Source organism: Phoxinus phoxinus (genome assembly GCF_949152265.1).
Source record: "Phoxinus phoxinus genome assembly, chromosome: 13".
NCBI lineage: Eukaryota > Metazoa > Chordata > Actinopteri > Cypriniformes > Leuciscidae > Phoxinus > Phoxinus phoxinus.
The window spans coordinates 32698825-32720122 of record NC_136888.1 but is presented as its reverse complement, the minus strand read 5'-3'; the positions used below and the strand labels follow the sequence as shown (position 1 = coordinate 32720122).

The 21298-nt window shown below is 37.7% G+C and overlaps 2 protein-coding genes across 5 annotated transcripts in view; one reads left to right on the top strand and one right to left on the bottom strand.

Annotated features, from left to right (window-relative positions):
* Nucleotides 1–5979, top strand: part of daam2 (dishevelled associated activator of morphogenesis 2) — an 80657-nt gene extending 74678 nt beyond the window's left edge. For all 3 annotated transcript variants that reach the window (XM_079632336.1, XM_079632337.1, XM_079632335.1), the window contains 2 exons: nucleotides 867–1037; nucleotides 2994–5979. In XM_079632336.1, the coding sequence (XP_079488462.1) occupies nucleotides 867–1037; nucleotides 2994–3209 (387 nt within the window). In that variant the 3' untranslated portion in view covers nucleotides 3210–5979. The remainder of the gene's footprint in view (nucleotides 1–866; nucleotides 1038–2993) is intronic.
* Nucleotides 5980–7304: 1325 nt separating this feature from the next.
* mocs1 (molybdenum cofactor synthesis 1) lies at nucleotides 7305–20950 on the bottom strand. Of its 2 annotated transcripts, none has more exons than XM_079632339.1 (11): nucleotides 20635–20950; nucleotides 18819–18951; nucleotides 16690–16857; nucleotides 15343–15507; nucleotides 13638–13699; nucleotides 13080–13191; nucleotides 11696–11808; nucleotides 11327–11437; nucleotides 11117–11237; nucleotides 10393–10455; nucleotides 7305–9212 (listed from the first exon to the last, which is right to left on the bottom strand). In XM_079632339.1, exons 1-10 carry the CDS (start codon nucleotides 20920–20922, stop codon nucleotides 10400–10402), a joined length of 1329 nt encoding a protein of 442 aa, XP_079488465.1. In that variant the 5' UTR covers nucleotides 20923–20950; the 3' UTR covers nucleotides 7305–9212; nucleotides 10393–10399. The 2 variants fall into 2 exon arrangements, with proteins under 2 accessions (XP_079488465.1, XP_079488464.1); XM_079632338.1 differs by having other exon boundaries at nucleotides 7312–9212; nucleotides 10408–10455; nucleotides 20635–20947.
* Between the last annotated feature and the right edge of the window lie 348 nt (nucleotides 20951–21298).

Genomic DNA, 21298 nt, shown 5'->3' with positions numbered 1-21298 from the left:
TGTGTATGTTTTGGTGGCAAATGTAGCAGGGATTGCCAATGCATTGAATATGTAGAATGGTGGAGTATAGAGCCTATGAGATGTCAATAATATGTCAATGAGATGTCTATGAAATGTCCATGAAATGTCTTTGGAGATGTCTTGGAGATGTATATGAGATGTCTATGAGATGTCCAGGAGATGACTAGGAGATGTCTTGGAGATGTCCATGAGATGTCTAGCAGATGTCTTGAAGATGTATATGAGATGTCCATGAGATGTCTAGGAGATGTCTATGATATGTCCATTAGATGTCTAAGAGATGTATATGAGATGTCTATGATATGTCCATGATATGTCTAGGAGATGTCTTGGAGATATCTAAGAGATGTCCATGAGATGTCTAGGAGATGTCCATGAGATGTCTTGGAGATGTCCATGAGATGTCTAGCAGATGTCTTGGAGATGTATATAAGATGTCTAGGAGATGTTTAAGAGGTGTATATGAAATGTCTAGGAGATGACTAAGTGATGTCTAAGAGATGTCTATGGTACAAAAGCTCTCACTGGTTAGGTACCCTTTCAAAATGTACTAACATGTACCAGTTAGGGACTAATATGTAGATGTGTACAATTTTTAAAGGGTACCGCCCCAGTGACAGCTTTCATACCTTTTTTTGAGAGTGTTTATTACACAGCCTTAGCCAATAGCTACCTTGTCAAGCATGCTACACAATAAAATATCCAATTAACAGGTTGCCCCATATGTTGCTTTTTTTTCCTCTTCATGCTTTTCCACTTATTTGAGTTTCTTAGCTTTGTCTCAGCCTAAGTACACGCTTATCCTCATTAGGTTATCACTCTCCTCTCTTTCCTCTTCACTCCAGTTCTCCAAGTCTCTGAAGCATTTTGGAGAGGAGGAAGGTCGCATGCAGCCGGATGAGTTCTTTGGAATCTTTGACATCTTCCTGCAGTCGTTCAGCGAGGCCCGACACGACCTGGAGAACATGCAGCGACGCAAGGAGGAGGAAGAGAGGAGAATACGCATGGAGGCCATGGTACAATACACATTTACTGAAACCGCAATACTCAAAATACACACAGAGATGTTTACAGGATCCAGAGATAAAGTTCATCTGGATAATTTCACACTAGCTTGGAGGCCCTTCTGTCTTTGCAGCCTCTAATCTTTAACAGCTGGTTTTCTTGAGCGGTAACATGCCTTTTTTATTATTTTATGTTCCTTAAGGTTTACTTATATTGTTGGTAAAGGTAATTTTGCACAAAAACGGGGCTGTCACCTTTAAGGCTTGTCAGTAAACGGCCACTGGATTTCTGACGTCAATGCCTAGAAAAAAGTATGTTCTATATTCTTTGTGAATCCTACAAAACAATCTGCAGTGAAATGCTCCAATCACACATATAATCCTCTGACACAATCCAGGACGTTGTTAACTCTTAACGGAATTTTCTGTAATTTATGAGACAACGCTCCCCTGCAATTGACCATGTTTTCACTGCTATATGGTAGGGGGCGCTATTACGCATCTTCTGAAAGAGTTCAAAATCTCTGGATCAAAACATATCGGCAAAACAGCAGAAACAAGTGATAAAAGCATTGCTTATGCATGTTGTAGTCTTTGAATTTATTTTTATTTTTTCTCAGCTTTTTGTTCAAAAATGTTGCTTTTTTAAAGCTACACTGTGGGATTTTTTAAAAAGTTGATTCTTAGCAAAAACCACAAAATTATATGTGCTCATAAATGTATAATTACTTCTACCAACTAATCAAGTATTCTCGTAAGCGTAGAATCTGCCATTTATAATACATACGGGTGAGCTCCTCGAATGGCGGAAGTCATGTTGCGCCTCCATCTTGAAAATACATTAGCCAAAGAGGGACATACCGGGAAGTTCAAGTTTTTCGCCTTTCGCGTTTTTACACTCAGTGGCACCGTGACGAATGCGAGGGGGAGATTACTCGCGACTGCCGGCAGATTTTAAATAATACGCCACCGTAGGAGTTAAACCGTGGGAGGGGCTAGAAAGTAATATTCAGTTGGTAGTCATATACCGCTAGATGGGAGTAATTCCTACACAGTGTAGCTTTAATGAAAATGATCCATATTCAAGTGTTGATAAAAAAATAATACATGAATAACGCTAGATTTTATTTTTTTTAAGCAGATTCTCTGTTCTTTCTTTTGATATATTGTGTAGTAAAAATTACTAATTTCTTGCTTGGTTCCTCTCAAGGCAGAGATGCAAACACTGTCTAAACTGGATGTGTGAAAGCCAATATTCCACATAAATTTCAGCCATAGCCATGGTCTCTTGCTTCAGAGGCAGTTGCTTCATATCCAGATACAGTATATTTGCCATTGTGATGTCACAAAGCTCCCAACACCCAACCAAGCTTTTGGAACTTGGTTTAAATAAATGTTTGTTTGTTTTCATTTTAAGCTATGATACATACAGTATGTTTTAAATGGTACAATAATGTCCTTCATGTCATGATGACACCTTAAAAAATTTGCTGCAATTAAATAACGTCATATTATGCATGGCTTTTCTGCAGGGCTCTTTTTCCTTTTCTCAATTTTCAGCCTCATGTGAAACAACACTCAAATCCGTCTACATTATATAATAAATCATAACTGTTAGGACATACACATGCACACTTTTACCATGTACATGAAGTTTCATGCACTTCAACAAACACATGCTGTATGAGGGAAACCGTTCCATACGTGATGACAGCAGCGATGTAGTCGTGGAGTAATTGGTAGCAGGACCCAGATGCAGATTTATTTGTTGTATTCACTCATGAGACCAGGAATCGCCTCAGAACTGCTCTGCCATAATACGACAGCACATTTTCCGAGATTGACCGCTATCATATGATTAGGATATCCACTGATTAGTGTTTATATGTACTTAAAAGACAATATGAGGCCGATATCCTGTATGATCACAGCTATTTGACATTGTCTCTGTTCATTTATCCATCCCAGCTGAAGGACCAGCGGGAACGAGAGAGACGAGTGAAGAAAAGCGTGGGCGGCAGTGTGTCAGAGGAGGTGGGGGAGTTCGATGATCTTGTGTCGGCGCTTCGCTCAGGTGAAGTCTTTGACAAGGACTCGAAACTTAAACGCAACCGCAAGCGCTCTGTCAACCAGCTGGTGGAGGGAGGGGGTCGTGAAAGACCAGTCACCAAGGTGAACTATTGACCCCAGTGAATACAGTCAAAAGGAGACCAGACTTCCTATATTCACAGACTGACGGGGAACTCTCCTGAAATGTTGTACACTGCCCTATATTTTACATTTTGCTCAGACCAGTAATAAGTGACAAGCTCAAAGATGGACAGGCTCACTGTAAAATAGTCTGGACATATGTGAAGGATACCCTGCAATCTCTCTCCTCGTGTTTCTGCTTCTCAGTCTTCCTTCTTGTCATGGACACTCAAACTGACATCTTACTATTGGTTTTTGTGGCCAAATGCACAACCTGATGTCCAACAAGTTCAAGAAGAGTAGTCTGGCGCTGCGAGATCTCACAATACAAGACGGATCACTTGTCGAGTCCATTCTGTTCATTCTTATAACCAGCCGAGGTTATTGTCCTTTCTCAGCCGCCCATTCCCTTCCTCTAACTTTGGGAGATTGAAAGAAAAAAAGTCCCATTTTTGTAAATCTAGTACCTCTAAACTTCGGATCCAACTGTGCTTTTCGATTTAAAGGACGCAGCTGGTGCTTCTCAAACATGAAAATGGAGATAAAAAAGGAAATATTGTTCAAAGCTAGATGTTATGAATTGTAACACTGTGGATGCAGCCTTACAGGTCGGGATACTCCTTCCCCAAGTGCCTCTACACATGAACAGCATCCCGAGGACCTCCTGACGAGAGAATAACACTTACAGAGAGACAAAGAGAATCGGTCAAAACCGGAAGAATTATGACATTATGAATGCAGAAATTCGAGCTCCTTTACATACATTGTGTCAAACAGTTAAAAGAGCCCATAGGATTGTCATGGCATTTATGTATTTATATGTAGAAGCAGACCCACTCTCATATTTCATGTTTAGCGCTTTTTCTTTGAACGCTTCAAGGTACACCAAAGTAACACAATAGTACATTGGTTGTTACTGGAATACTTTTGTGACCTTGGATCGGTCATAAATGGTCTTATTTGTCCTCTACAACCGCAGCTTTTATCCAAAATGCTCTTAGGTATCATTCTAGGAAGGAAGGGACAATGACGTTTTGTTAAAAGAAGTGGTTAGCAATGAGCAAGTACACCATGTGTCTTTTTCAGGTAAACATACTGAATCTTTGGGCCTTGATTATATTACACAGAATAATGCCTCGCATATATCTAAATGTTTATTAGGAAACACTAGGTACACATACTGATATTTTCCAGGTCTGAAAACAAAAAGTTGTCTCCTAAATCTCCAGTTTTCCACTGAATTTCAGATTTAGACCTTTTAACTTGAGGTAACATTATGTAACCCACTTTGGTTTTCTTGTTTATTATATATTGTGCATATTTTTAAACATGTATATTAAGTAGCTGTAGTCAGGACAAAGGTTGCAGAAGTCCACAGAATGACCTTGTAGTACGGCAGAGAAAAGACACTAGACAATGAAGGCAATGCTAAAGGTGTGTGTGCAAACATCTGAAGAAGGGATGTAGAGTCCACTGAGATGGTCATTATGTATTGAAAGCTTTTTTTTTTCTCAAGAGGTATCCTACTGTTTTAGCGATAGGCCTCCTGTCATCGGTCCAGATGGGGTCACAGCGGGCGTTCTCTATAAGTTGATTGTGTTGATCTTTAAAGAGACGGTTAAATATGGACACAAATGGTGCTAATTTTCCATTTTTGTGGGTACAGCTCTGCGCCGCCTGACCCTGCTTAAGAAACAACATGGGTGTCTGTATGAGAGAATGGACTTTGGTATATCCATATTTCGTTGAGCCAGTGGGATAATTTATTAACAGTCAAAAAAACACAAGTTTCAACGCTAAGCTTGCAAGTGCCAATACAAAGGGCCAGTACTGTCATTCTCTCTTTTCTCACTTGCATCAGCTCATTATGTGTACTATTTAGATTTATTAATTGAAAGGTGTATATTTATGTATATTTTGTCAATGGTGTACCTATATACCAAATTGCAGTCCCTTCTGGTTTAAGTCACGTGTTTGACTGATGACTTGATCACTTATTACGAGTCAGTGTGATTTGTACAACAGTTGTGCTTAAAATCTTTTTGGTTTTAGGTGAAAAGAGCACAGATGGTTGTCTAGAACATTTAGGAAAAGACAATTATTGCCTATTTAAACCTGAACGTTTCAGTTATAGCTTTAACTGTAATTAGTTTGATTGCACTTCTTAAGGATTCCCCATGGAGATCTTACGGCAAAGTCCTAAAGCTTGAGCCGATTCATTCGAGATCACGCACAATTAGGAATGTGGGTTTGCACAATTTACTGTTCAGGGCGCACCGAAATGAATACGAAGGCATATACTTTGTTGGACAATTTTATAATCTTCCATCTGATTAATTATCTAAAAAAGATGATCCCCTTGCCAAATTAATATCGGGGTGTTTTGGGCTATTTTATTTCCTTTATGTCGTTATTGTTCTTGTCATGAGAGGACTGGTTTTGCAGACACCTTTGTGTTCTGTCTTTCCAGATCCACAGAGTATTCAAATCTTCAGTATTATTATTTGTATTATTATAATTTTTTGTATGTACTGTATGTATGTATATTTGGTCATTGATTGTCCAAAACAGAAAGGAAAAGATGTAGCTATAGTTGCTTGATGCACTTTTTTGTAGGACAAACTTTTCCTGCACCACAAACCTGAGGAGCCAAAGGCTGATAAAAAAATATGAAAATTTAAGTATATTTTTGTAGTTAAGAAATCAGGCCTTCGTAAATAGGTGTAAATTTATCCAATAATCCAAGTTCCATTGTTGTTGTTTTTATAACACTAAACCTTTTGTTGGATTGAATATTGATAGATACGACGTGGGCCGTGATATGAAGGGTAAAGAACATTGATTGTTTATCTTCTATGTTATAACGAAGTAAATATACTGTATAAGACAGTCATTGTAATCAAACTGCTTCTGAATACAGCAAGAAAAAAATGCCTAAATGTATCACTCACTTTTATATCTAGATATTTTTGAAAGAGAATGTTTTGCCTCACACTTCTGCTTGGTCCAATAATGCACTTGATGTTTTCCCTATTGGCTCGAGTTGTGCATAGGTGTGGTTCTTTGATAAAACCGGTATATTATTATTATTATTATTATTATTATTATTATCTGTGACATGAAACACTCCACCCCTGGTTTTGAGGTTGTAATTGTGCCAAATGCACACTTTTAAAGGCTGATTTGACACAATAGATGTATAGTTCTCAAATCTTTTGTACACCATCATAGAAACAAGGTCACATTAAAGTCTGAAGAATGTGGAAATGATTTTTTTCCCCTGTAAATTGAAGCTCTATTTATTTAGTTTGCTATATTTTGTATGTATTCACAACATTATGACAGAAATGGTATAAATATAACTATATAGTGATTGATATTTGTCAGATAGTTTGTATGAGAATGGCAAGCCAGGAATGGGCAAGTCCAGTCCTGAAAGTCCAGTGTCCTGTAGAGTTGCTGACCCCGCTGTCTGTCGCTGTCCAGTGATCGTCCAGAGCTCGGTTAGCTTGTTCAGGAGAGTTTCATTAGACTTGGAGGTGAACTCTGCAAGACTTTGACCCTCCAGGACAGAAGTTGCCCATCCCTCATTTATATATTATGGTTCGACCCTCAAACCCTCCTGACCCCCTTTCCATGTGACATTTTGTAGAGTAAAAATAAACTTGTTTCACTGACATCTGCATATTTTTTTTTTTCATTTGAGTTGCACTCCTGTACAGCTGGCTCTTAAATCATTTATGTGTCTAACGCTGTGCTATGAATATCCCAGCAAACAGTCTTCCTTTCATTCAGTGATGGCACTTCTCAGAGATGTAGTTTCTCACGGCGTAACACTGCCCTCTTCTGAACAAACTGCTCCCGGGACAACATCGGCACGTCCTAGCAAGCCAGTTACACTTTATTTTAAGGTGTCATTGTTACAGTGTAATTATATATTTAATTAGCCTACTGAGTAATATTAATTAGCAACATGTACTTACATAGGGTTAGGATTTGGTTGAGCGTTAGTTGCATGTAATTATGCATAATTCACTGTTATTATTATGGTAAGTACATGTAACAAATGTAACAAGGACATTGTAAAATAGAGTTAACAGTCAGTTTATATGCATGACTTTACAGTAATAATAAGTTAAATAATTATATGTATCCATAACAATTGACAGAGACAGAAAAAAATAAGTATTTTGCTACCAAACACGTCATTTAAACATTTTATTATTGCAGTTAAAATATGGAGCAGATTATACATTGTAAACTTTAGCAATTTGATTAGAAAATGATCATTCTGCAGACAAATGCTGGCGGCCCGTCCGGTACAAGGCTTCACTTGCTTTTATAAAGAAGGTTTGTGAAATAATCCACAACAATCCAATCAATTCTTGATGGACAAAATCAAGTCCAACGTCCAGCCCTACAGTTTGTCTTGTTCAAGAAGCTTTTTCACCTGGATATACGTCACAATAGAAAAGGGAATACTAGTGTATCCTCTGTTTCATGCCGACTTTAATCACAGACCTGATTTCAGGCATGAACCCCGAACCCTTTGAACAGGAAGAGCTAAAATAATAACTCCAGGTTTTTACATTTTCCAGTCATTTGTATTTTGTTTTAAAGGGACAGTTTCATCATTTACTCAACCCTTGTGTTGTTCCAAACCTGAATGCACTTATTTTTCTTCATATTTTAACACTGGGGTCCAAACAACATTAAACCCTATTGACTTTCATTATATGGAAAAACAAACAAAAAAACTGACACGAGTCATTTTTCAAAATATCTTCTTTTTTTTTTTTTAGATGAAACATTCCTTTAAATCAAAAGAATAGCCTGACCACAGTTTTGAGAGCAAAACCGTTTCAGAGCAAAATAGGTATCCTGCTCTTTATCATTATCAAAATAAATCTAGACCAAAATATAGTATTCTTCGTGTTAAGTAAATTATTCTTGCTCGAATAAATCACATTTCATGCTGGTCATAGACACAGGAATGAGTAGTGGATCATCTAGACGCATCTGAAGGCACATTTTGCTGGAGAAAAGCTGACGTCGCTCTAGAGCTACATTCACACAGGTGAGAGTCGGGTCAGCGATGGAAATCTCCTCTCTGCCCACCCGTCTTGCTGAGTAACTTGATGTCAGTGATGATAATGTCCCGGCTGACTGACTTGCACATGTCGTAGAGAGTTAGCGAGGCGACGGTAACCGCGCTCAGAGCCTCCATCTCCACTCCTGTGCGGCCCGTGGTTTGGCAGGTCGCCTTCACGGTGACGGCATGTTCTTCCTCCAGCAGCTCAATGCTAACGGACACATGGTCCAGAGGAAGCGGGTGACAGAGGGGAATGAGGGATGAGGTCTGCTTGGCACCCATGATGCCCGCGAGCTGTGCTACCGCTAGGGCATCGCCCTTGGCGAGCTGGTTGGCACACACCAGATGAAAAGCTTTTGGACCCAGGATGACTTTACCACAAGCTGTGGCTGTGCGACAAGTTACCGCTTTCCTGCCCACATTAACCATGGAGGCTTTACCCTGGGCATCAGTGTGGGTCAGCCGATCAGAGCTTCCATCAGAGCTGGACGACTGTGTGTCTGTATGTGGCGTTTTTAATGTGTGGCAGTGGCGTGCAAACTGCAGAGATGAACCTCTAAATCGGAGTGTCGACAGTAGTGCACTGAGAAGGGGGACAGGAGCTGATGTTTTGGACTGTCGCTGTGGAGGAAGGGGTTTTGAGGCACTGGGATTCACCTGACGATGAGATTCGGTCATCGCGTCACTGTAAAGTCCCAATGAGGCTGCGCGCATGTGTCTTATATTATTAATGCTCATCATGGGATTATCCTTTCTATGAAAATGAGTCCAGCCTTGTGCATCATTCACAAAAGTGCTTGTGTCGTCCTGATGGACATTATTAGTGAAGTGTCGAGTGTCATGTGGTAAAGCGGCTGCTGGATCAGTGCTGTGGATGAGAGGAAGACGCCAGCTGTGATCTCCACCTGTGAACAAGGACACACACATTCAACAATACTGAACGTCAATCCTCCACTGCTGGACATCTGGGATACATGTTTACCTGAGTCAACAGGGGTGGCTAATAAACAATAAATGTTGGTTGAAGGTAGGGGTGTGCATCTTCTGCAATATAAATCATCTACGACAATATCCTAATTGTTGTTTTAATCATGTGGAAGCTGGAATCATTGAGTATGTCACTAGCTTTGAAAAACACGAGTGCAGATAGTGATTCATCTTTTATGAATAGTTTAAATACTGGTGTCAGGGATAATGTGTGAGCCGTGAGCTTAGCTTAAATGTGTGAGGATTCTCAATTGAAACAAGTCGCAGTCTATATTTGCTCCATTTAGCCAACTAAAATAGTTACTCGAAAAATTAGAATATCGTGCAAAAGTTCATTTATTTCAGTAATTCAACTTAACAGATGAAACTAATATATTATATACACTCATTACATGCAAAGTGAGATATTTCAACCCTTTATTTGTTATAATTTTGATGATTATGGTTTACAGCTTATGAAAACCATTCAAAATTAGAATATTGTGAAAATTGGTTTTCATAAGCTGTAAGCTAAAATTATAACAAATAAAGGCTTGAAATATTTCACTTTGCATGTAATGAGTCTATATATTAGTTTTAATTACTTAAATAAATCAACTTTTGCACGATATTCACATTTTTTTAGTTTCACCTGTAATGATGGGAGGAATTGAACCAATCGCGTCGCAAAATGATTGACAGATTTGAAGCGTTAGAAGCGCCACACGCTGGTGACCTCTGCTGGGCAGAACTGTGCAAGTGCAGCAAAACCTCAGGCCAAAACATGCAGAAAACACAATCCTGACGTCAGGGGTCACTCTCAGTGAATCAGCATAATTCACGGCTTCACAGAAATCATTATTTTTTGTCAATATCGCACATCCCTAGTTCATCAAAAAAAGACATTTGTATGGAAAAAAAATATATATATAGACAGGTTGCTTGTACTTTAAAAATGTATCTAAAAACAAGTTATAATGTAAATGCATTCATATTTGACTGGAATGTACTTTGCAAACAATTTTTTCTGCTTTGACAAACTTCTACTGGTCCATCACCCTAACCCTGTGAGTGAAAACAGAGAAGCAGAGCGAGTGATGTGGGAAGTGTGTTACGTACAGCAGTGTCACCCACCAATGAGGATCATCGGCCTGTTCTTCATCTGAGATATATTCAACATCCCTGAAGAAAAAAAGAGAGAAAGTTATATTCAATTCCAAGAACATACATGATGATGTAGAGTTGTTTGTGTGTGTGGCTGTGTTCGAAATCACCCCCTATACCCTCATTCACTATTCCCTACATTAGTCCACTAATATAGTCCACTTAAAGGAGTGAATGAGAACGAGTGAGTGAATTGGGACACCGAGTGAGCCGGAAGTGCTGCTGCTTTTGCATAGTTTGAGCTTGCAAAAAAAATAGCAAACTGGCAGCTCCAGTAGTAATAAAAATATGTATCTTGAACTAGCATGTATAAACCTTAATTAAACAATGTAATAATCAATTTAAAAATGAATTTATACCTGTATGATATTAATCTGTACCTACACTGGACCAGCGGTTTGGAAAATGGATGATTGAGCTGCAGCGCCATCTTCTGGTCAGATGCGGGAATTAATTCAGCGCACAACTCTCACAGTGCATGATGGGTATTCTCTAGCCGTTGAGCATACATTGGTTGTACACTCGTTATTGCGGTGCATTGTGGGATTGAATGAGTGAGCTCGATAATGTCCACTATGGTTTTGGACACCACTACAACTGTCTGTTCCCTCGAATAGTGGTATAGGGGGCAATTTCGGATACTGTGTGTGTGTGTGTGTGTGTGTGTGTGTGTCTTTACCCGCATGCTGTTTCTTCTTCCTCCCGACTGCGGCCCCTATGATGTGCAGTAGTTCCTCTTCAGGTGCTCCGGAGCGCAGAATATCCCTCAAAGACACCTCTGAATTCCCAAACAAACAAACCTAACAGCATGCCAACACACACACATATATAAAACACAGAGTAGACAGCTGGGTGAGAAGCATAAGGGTGTGTAAAACACAACATGTACCTTCAGGTTGCCGTCGGCCGTGATGCGCAGGCGGTTACAGGAACCACAGAAATGGTCTGACATGGAGGTAATGAAGCCCAGCTGGCCTCGAAACCCTGGAACTCTAAACGCCTGTGAACGCACAACACAGAAATACACACACGAGGGCTTATCCGCTGATACTTCACGATTCAAGATTGCAAAAGGAATGTTTTGATAAAAAAAAGATTTTCGGCCTATTAATAACATGAGAAAGTTATAAAACATGTACAGACCACTGGATAATAACTGGAAATAACCTCAGCAATGAGCCAAAACAAAAATATTTTCAAATGAGCTCCAATGAGAATTTGGCCAGTGGTTTATGTATCAGTCTGGAGCTGGGCTGACCTTGGCCGTGTCGGTTTCCTCTCCAGGCACAGCTTCCAGATTGGGCCATTTTTGCTTTATACAGTCCAGCATCTCCTGAAAGCTCACCATCTTCTTGAAGTTCCACCTGTTCCCTACAGAGACAGACAATGTGTGTAAAGATGCTTACAAAAATGTAGTTTATGTAGAAATGGTTTCTCCAAAGATTGATTAAATTGCAGATTATGTTCATTAAGATTTTGAAAATGTATTTTCTGGTGAAAGACATACAGAACTTATTTATATTTTCAAAATATTTTTATTCAAAATATTGAAAATCATGTATGTATATTTATGGGGTAATCCATTATTGTAGAGGGGGGGGGGGGGGGGGGGGGTCAAAATGACCATTTCCACCTGAGATTTTCACCTGAAGCCAATTTACATTGGGGTAAAAATGACTTTAGAAAGATGACAGCATCATTCTTTTATTTTTACACAGAGATTGGTAGGTCTATTAGTAAAATATATTTACTTTAGCCAACTTTGTTGCATTATATGCCAACAATGACAGTTCAAAAATGGGGGGAAAGTACTTGTGTTTTTGCTCCAAATCGCAGGTGAAAATTTTCATTTTGACCCCCCTTCTACAAAATAGTGGATTACTCCGTAAATATACATTCACGACATTTAATGTTTTGACTTTTGTCAGTATTTTTGTTTGTTTTTCTTCAGAAATAAAACCAAAAATATGAGCCGGGGTAGTTTCCAAAACAATTTTTGACATGAAATGACCCTGTATTTAAAAGGCAAAGTGTCAAAGGGTGAAGTAAGATATTAATATTTAACTCAAACTTGGAGTGTTTCACTACAAAACAAGAAAGAAAATGAATCTAAAATGTCATAGTTTGTTAGTGAATTTTCTCCAGAGCTTATCTCAACCTTTCTGAACCTTGCAATGAAAATGCAATAGTTCAAAACCAGCCTTTTAGTTGGGGTCTATGTAGTCATTCAGTTTCACTTTGTGTCGTGAGTTAGATGAGTCACTGTTTCCACACCTCACAAACGCCTCATTGATCACAGTATCTAGTCAGTTTGCTGTTGGAGTGACTGCTGTAGTATTGAACCTCAAGGGCAAGAACCAGAATCCAGTTAAAACTTGTTTCTGCACATTGTTAAACCAATTTAGTGGTGAATATAACCTAAATGATTCTTGGCCTAAAACATCTCCAGAATGTGGACTGTGTAACATGTGTTATGAAAATAAATCCTGAGGAAAACAAAGTCTCACTGACCTGGAAAGATAATAATCTGCACTACTAATACGATTAGAGAACTGGGGCAGAAACTGCAACCTTTACAACCGAGCCAATGATCCTACAACCTGTAAAAGTGTACATGAAGACTTCAGCGAACATAATCTTACCATCAAACGGCATGTACTCAATGAATCTCACATCCAACGGCTTCCTCTCTGTCAGTGACACAAAGTCAATCAACTCGTCTTCATTCAGACCTCTCATGACCACGCAGTTCACCTGAGAACAGTTATAGAGTTATAGAGTAATATAGTAGTATGTTTTCCATACTATAGAAGTTAATGAGATCCATCAACTGTGTGGTTACCCATATTCTTCAAAATATCTTCTTTTGTGTTCAGTAGAAGAAAGAAATTCATACAGGTTTGGATCAACTTGAGGGTGAGTAAATGATGACCGAATTTGTATTTTTGGATGAACTTTAAGAAAATTAATATTAACAATAAACTTATTTGGGTGTTGCTAGAAAGGTAGTAATAAATGCCCTGAAGTGAGTTTACGGGGCTCCAGCATTGGGTTACTTTTCACAATAACAGTGTTTAACAGTTAAACAGTCACTGTTTTCTAGAACTTTTGCACCTTTTTGAAGCTGTAACCTTAGACATTTATCATTGCATGCATCAAAAGGGATTCTAAAATCCTGTGTTTTGAGAAAGGTACATTACCTTGACTGGATTGTAGCCCATTTCAATAGCCTCTTCAATGCCATCCCTCACTTTATGAAACCCTGCAGGTGGTACCAATATTGAGCGTCAATTAGACAGTATTGTAGGCAAGACCATTTAAAATAATGCTTGCCAATATGTGACTTTCTAAATTCCATTGCCGTATATATTTCAATCTATTTTGTAGTAAAAACATGCAGTTTTCTTCTAATTAGAACATGTTCATTTAGCTAAGACAAACGTTTTGACACAATGTAACAAGACTTAGATTTGGGTTAGAGTTATGTAACAAACGCGTACTGTGTTACACTGTACACTTTTGTTTTTCTGCAATGTGTTTTGATTCTGAATATTCTTACACTGACTGTACATCTTCATAATCCTGTTGTTAATAATTTTTCTATATTTGAGATCAACAATTAGGGCCCTATGAAATAGATTAATTTTTTTCCCAAATTCCGTTGAAAAAAAATCCCAAATTCCCAAATTCTGCTTTTTCCATTTACAATTTTTTATACCGTTTTTTTTTTTTTTTGTAAAAAAATGTTTGGACTCCATTTTAGTGGTTAAATTACATTCTAGTAATCAAAAAACATGTATAATTAATTGAAATCATGAAATTTTTACAATTTAACAACAATTTATTAAAAGTTATAAAACAATTACATGTTTACGGCCCTATGAAATACGTTTTATTTTTTACCAAATACTGTGCTTTCTGTTTTAAGTATTCTGGATTCCATTTTAATGGTTTAATACAATTGTAGTAATCAAAAAGTATGTCTAATTAACAGAATATTATACAAATAACAATTTGTTCATTAAAAAAAAAAAAAGTTTCTTTTTTTATTTCAGAAATTCTGTGTTGTGCATTTAATTTTCCTGGCAATCAAATTAAGGCATAAAACATTAATTTAATTGATCGTTTAATCATATAAAATTAAACTAAAAATAAACTAAACTAAAATTGTCAAACAAAGTGCTGCACAAAAAAAGGTTTTAATAATAATGTATTATTATTATTAGTGTTAGTATTATTATTACATTGAGAGACATAGCTAAATTCTACTGTACAACAGACATATATTTATGTAGCATTTTCAAGTTATTTAAATTTTATTTTGACAGGTTGCCGTGAAGACCTTTGAGTTTCTGTGTGTTTATGATATGACGATAGTTTTTCTCAAATGAAATGGTAAAATTCTAATGAAGAGACTCTGGAGCTGAAGTTCATGCATTCATGTCTTCATATAGAGAGGCGGAAGAGGCTGAAAACACTGCAAGCGTCACGCAAGCTTCAGTGTGTGTGTGTGTGTGTGTGTGTGTGTGGTAAATTAAAGCATTCATTCACACAGAGACATTGCAGAACATGCAGGATTCACATTTAAATAGTCTTTTTGCAGTTTAATTCACAGACACTATATCACGATTTGATTTAATTGTACTGACCATCTTATTATTTAGTCATCCAAAATTTTACAAATTCCAAGAATTTCCGCGTTATACAGTAAATTCCGTTTTTATGACTGGATTCCATTTAGCATAGGAAAGCATCCGGCCCTAAACAATGGAGCTAAACTGCTCTCTATATTCTGCGTCTACCTTTGAGCCTTCATCCGGGACACCTCATGCTGTCTATCTGCACCTATCTACATCTGTCCTGGAGGAACACAAACTCTGTGTTCGGATATAGGTGTTATATTACCTTTTCGTCTAGCGATGAACTCAAATTTGGCCGGGACCAGAGTGTCCAGACTGATGTTGAGTAGATCCACCCCAGCTTTCTTCAAACCGGGCAACAGCCGGCTCAGATTCATGCCGTTTGTGGTGACTGCAATGGTCTTCAGACCCTCCAACTTCCTCAATTCCGCTTTCAGAAAGAAGAAAAGGGTCAACTATTCAAAGTTTAATCAGCGTTTCTGGCTGCATTATTGGTTTGGCATGCTTGTTTTTCAGAATAGTCGCCAATAAGTGTGAAATGCTGTACTTTTGTGTCCATTTCTTTTTCCTTTTTTACCAGAAATTAAATACACAGGATGCGATTTCTTCTTTTTTTATTTAAACACTGATTATTAGAATAAGCAGATACAAGCTTATTATCCATGTCCAGGTGAAACTCGAAACATTTTAATCTCGTGCAAAAGTTCATTTATTTCAGTAAATAAACTTCTACACGATATACACATTTTTCGAGTTTCACCTGTACAATATAGAATATTCCATATCCATATTCTATTAAAGATAATATAAATTATATAATTTGTTTGTAAATATGTTAAATTGAATTTCTAGGGTTTGATTTATACGTCAATACAGATGCTAAAAGTGCCTTAAGTTTCTTAGTTAAAATATCCACAGTAGGCCCTACATGAAAAATACAAACTGATTGTCATTTCTTAATTGACCGTTCGCATAGACCATTCGCCGCCCCCCTTAGTTACTGTTGCTATGTCCGACAAGCTCTCAACACCACACCATGTTCTCACGCAGTGAAAAACACATCGTGGAGCAGAGAGGACACTGACAATATGCTGACAGACAGGACAGACCAGATTACTTTTCGGTTACTTTTGATATTAAACATATTAAACAAAGTCTCACCTTTCAAATTTGGTCATTTTTTAAAAGAAATGTAAACAATAAATACCGTTTTGTGGCTCTTTAATGTGTCGTGACAGATCACTGTAGAGCATCAGTTAAAGCTGCTCATGAACCGATCATCTCTTCCTTCTAGTTCATTTATAGCATCAAATAAACGAATGAACATCAGAAGGAATGTTGTTTTAACCGTGGAAAGATGTCAGTACACTCCGCTTCTCAAGTTCAAATCCTCCCATGTTAATCTATTAACTCTCCTGACTGCTTTGTCGGACAAAATGGCGGAGGGCGAAGTATGATTGATCAGATCACCTGTCAATCAAGCTCCCTGCGAAGGGTCAATCGCAGACATTCCGACATGCAACATAAGATGCAGATTTCGAGAGGTCTATATCACTACTGTGATTCAAAGTTAACAAGCATTTACAAAGCTAACAGAAGGTGTAAAACGTACCTATGATATGCAGAGCGTCTGGGCGAATGAGAGGTTCTCCTCCCGTCAGCCGGATCTTGCTCACCCCCTGTCGTACGAAGAGTCTGGCTATCGTCAGTAACTCCTCTGTTGTTAAGAGCTGAGAGCGAGGGCTGAGCTTTACTCCTTCTTGTGGCATACAGTACTGACCTGAGAATACACAAACTAATCATTACTGATTCTGAACTCTTGTCTTAAAGAGACAGTATGCATGTTTGGCCGTTAGCGGTCACATATTCACAACTATAACAAAGATTATTATTGGCTTGATGATGCCGTGAAGGAGCGTGGAATCATGGGAGTTGTCGTTGTCTTCACCTCGACCGAGGATGGAAATCAATCCGACGGGACACAGGCAGAAATCATGTTCATGGATGAGCTAATGGATCTAAGTTTTATTAATGTTACATTTGATCACTAAAATTCAGGGGGGTTTTTTAAGAAAATATTTTTTTGTATGAAAATATATATTTTTATCAATATTTAAGAGAATTTTTATTTGAATATATCATTAAATGAATAAGAACATATAATATGAGAATTACCAGTGTGAACTCCATTGACTTCAATAGATTTAATTACATTTATTTAAAACTTATAACTAATGACTGCTCAAAACTGTCTAAATTTATGACACCTACATATTATTTTTCTAATAAAACAACATCAATATTACTCTGAAATGCTGTTAAACCAAGTATATTCATGCATTTGCATACACTTTTATGAAAAACATGAAGATGATAAACTTTTCATGCTGGTGGTGTGATGGATTTTTTAATGAATAAAATAAGTAAACTGTGTATAAAACTATCACTCTAACATCTAACCTTACTTCCCCTTTTTGGCCTACCAACACTTTGATACACAATGTACTAAAAACGTTCTGTTATTTTCTATTTGTGTTATGGAAAATGCTCAAGTGCTGATCATGACAAAATAAAAAATATACTGGCAGTATTATGTCAAGATATATTGAGTAATCAACTTTTTTGATGATTCGAGATCATTTTGCTTAAGCCAGTAACAGAGGGGAAGGGGGGGGGGGGGGGGGGCTTGCTTTACCAATTGAACCAATCATATTAATGGAAGGTGATGATCTTATTTTGATGTGTCTGTCTTTTATCCTATAAAAAATGCGATATAGGAAAAATCTACCACAGTGGCAATGATGAAATGTGGACTTTTTATTTTCCAAACCCTCTTTCCTTTTTCAAATTAAGACTATTTGGTCTATAAACTTTTGCTCTACAAACACATTAAGACATTAATACGTTTTTTGTCATTTTATTTTTATCTCAAAATTATTGTGTGGGTATTTGCTTTGTGCAAGCATATTTATAAACAAAACACAGCACCAATGGGAAGGATAAAAAATGTAGTATGAGTGAAAGAAAAAATTAAATCAGCATGAATTCAAAGCCAGAGTTCACTTTCGGGTCAAAACAGACCAGAACGCAAAAGGTGTAACAATTTATTTTAAATGGTTATACCTCTTACATTTTTTGTTTAAAAAATCTGTACAAAAAAAAACAAAAAAACGTATTTTGACATATCTTAACAAGTTTCACCTTCGTACTAAAAACTATGGGGGGAAAAAATGCAATGGGAGTCCCCCTGTGGTGAAAGCTGAGCTTTTAAATGTTGTTTATATGTCTTTGTGGTGTTTTTAATATGCTTTAAGACAAACCATGTGAAAATAGATGAATGACACTCATTTCATATTTGATGATCTTTAAACAGTTATTGAACAGAACTGAATCAACACTGACTTCATCAGAACAATGACACTATTGTCTTTTAGCAGTGGCTTTACAGCAGAATTGAGCTCTGTTTGCATCATTGAATCATTATTTTTCTGTTTATCCCTGTAAAGCTCATTTGAAACAATCTGTATTGTATAAAGCGTTATAGAAATTGACTTGGTGTCACAAACATGTAACCAATCCTGTCAATGTGCGGGCCGAGGCTTTTCCACAGAAAGAACACCTTAAAGAAGGAACAGGAGTGGGTGAATTATGTAGGCTATATATTGAATGGAGGTGGGGCTAATTTGCATATTCATGAAGCCGATGTCTTCCTACAAAACATGCAGTATTTGAGAGACTTACAGCGGAGGTTACATTTCTCAGTGAGGGAAATGCGAAGGTAATTATGCCTCCGTCCAAAAGAGTCCGTAAGAAATGCAGAGAAAGGCAGGATGTCCTTCAGAACTCGCCGATGACCCGCTGGAAGTTCTCGGACCTGCCGAAACCACAACCAGAGCATGATCAGGTCAGCAGAACTAAAGAGATTTTATACAGTTACATTATGCTCTTCCGCTCTAAATACCCCACAGATCATTAATTATAGCACTTGCCCCTATTTAGGTGTGAGCATGTATATGTGTATCTTTAAATGCATGTGTATCTTTAAATGCAAATTAGCTGCGGCTTCCCGCCCTCTTTCCAGAAGAGGGCGGAGCCTTTGCAGCTAATGCTTCAGATACTCCAGCAACAACAAAACTGGAGAATCTCACGCTGCCAAAATGTCAGAATTTATCAGTAGGTGTTCAGCCTTACATGTTTGAACCTGTCGGACACTGATGGAGAGACTCAAGAAACCAGAACGCAACTGGACGTTTCTGAATGGTTAGTGGATAAATGTATGTAGTTGTTGTGGAGTGAAGTTGATTCAAGTCATCAACTAGCATGTACCGTCATGTTAATCTAAAAATCTTTCAAAAACATGTTTGTGCAAATCATGCATTAAACTGTCACTTGTTCGTGAAGCAGTCGGGCGTAAAAATAATTTACACGAATATATAACACTTTAACGACTTTCTTCGGCACATTTCCTTCATAAATTAAATTCAACCATGTGTCCTCTTTGGCTCAGATGCTAGGAGTCTATGGAGATTCTTATGTTCGTTGGTACATCTAATAACAGAACATTTGTAATGGTTTATTTTTAATGTGTCTCTCTCAGGGCAGGATCTATGCTAATAGGGCAAATTGTCAGCAGTCATTGGCGGGGCTACTGGAACTACAAATCTGGAGCCACTCTTTGGGGAGACTGATTATGATTTATGGGGATTATAAAAAAAAAGAATGGGTGGATTTTTATCATTATAGGGTGGCTGTTTACACACACTGTGGACATACAGTACATCTGTGTTCAAACACCTTATAAAAGTAAAATTTGCCCCTTTAAAATAACCAATCAGCTATTTCGTTTTTTGTTTTGTTTTTTAACCTCAGCTGGACAAACTTTTGCAAAGTCCATAATAAGGGAGTATTTCTGTTATAATTTTAGAAAAACAAGTTATATAGTACAAATATGATATTTAGACTTAGTTTTCTTCATTTTGTAGGCCATTGCACAGTTTGTGTAAACTCTTTGATGGCAAGAGAGAATGCATAATTTTTCATGTTATACATCACGTGACATCCATGACTGATATGTCTGGTTTGGTACTTTAGTGAGGGTCTTATGACCCAACTGTTTTAAAGAAAGAAGCATTTATAATTGGTCATACTTTCATCAAACCATTATGTTCAGCACCCATTCTTGAATGAAGCATAAACGAGACCTTGTGCATGTCAGATAGCCATAATATTTTTTTTTATGTATTACATTTTAATTTTTAAATGTGGAATATGTTTCCAATTATTTTTGAGGCAACTTTATACACATTAAAATACTTTATATTACGCTAACAGAAAATAAACGACTCGTATAGTATATACATAGTAACAGCAACCACACATCAACAAAAACCAACAAACGAAACAAATGTTGTCACATGAAAACTGACATTAGCGTTACAATGTGACACAAGAGTTACAATCCCTCCCAAACCCAAGTGTATCAGTCTCATTTGTCACGTTAATTGTCACGTTTTTAAGTTGTAAAATATGCATTTTTAAGATATGTATTATATCTTACCTGTGCAGTTGTGTCCGAGTCTGACACACACACCTGCTCCAGTCTGTTCTCCTCAGGAGTGACACTGGAATACCTTCGACACACTCTGTATCTCCCACATGTCTGTTGAACTGCCCGCTGTGCGCAGGCCTCAGCCGCGGTCTGGGCTCCAGAGATAAGCCGACTGAATGTGCTGCAGTTTAACGCCATCATAAACGCACAAATGACAGTCTGTGCTGAAACTGGCACATTATCCGCTCGTCTTGTGGCTGAGTTAAACTTGACATGCAGTTCGCCTGGAACAACCATGAGGGGGCGTGTCTTTGCGCAACCAATCAACGTCGAGGAAAATATACAGGAACTCTGGGCAATGTAGTTTATCGATTGTGAACTACAAACAACGAAAAATGCGCAAAGGGATTTCGACTCGAGTCAGAAGTCGAGTGAAACTCAATGTTACACATATTAAAAGCCACCAGAAATTGTAACGCTGTTTGTCTTGTTCTGCAGACCACGCTCAACAACTGTGTATCATCATGGATGACATTTCTGGTAAGCAGCTGTCATGCTGTTAATAATTTCACAGTGCTTTGGACTTTGAGCTCACATGATGCAGTTCAACATGATGTTGATCACATGCAGCTGCATAAACACCCAAGAGAAAACCAAGCCTAGTTTGTACTTG

Bases quoted from the DNA above. Each gene is read 5' to 3' on its own strand.
- mocs1 (XM_079632338.1), bottom strand. From the start codon at position 20,922: ATGGTTGTTCCAGGCGAACTGCATGTCAAGTTTAACTCAGCCACAAGA. The intron at 13,700-15,342 runs GTAATATAACAC...TACCACCTGCAG, and splicing joins GTTCATCGCTAGACGAAAAG to GGTTTCATAAAGTGAGGGAT. The intron at 13,192-13,637 runs GTAATGTACCTT...AACTGTTCTCAG, and splicing joins TGGGCTACAATCCAGTCAAG to GTGAACTGCGTGGTCATGAG.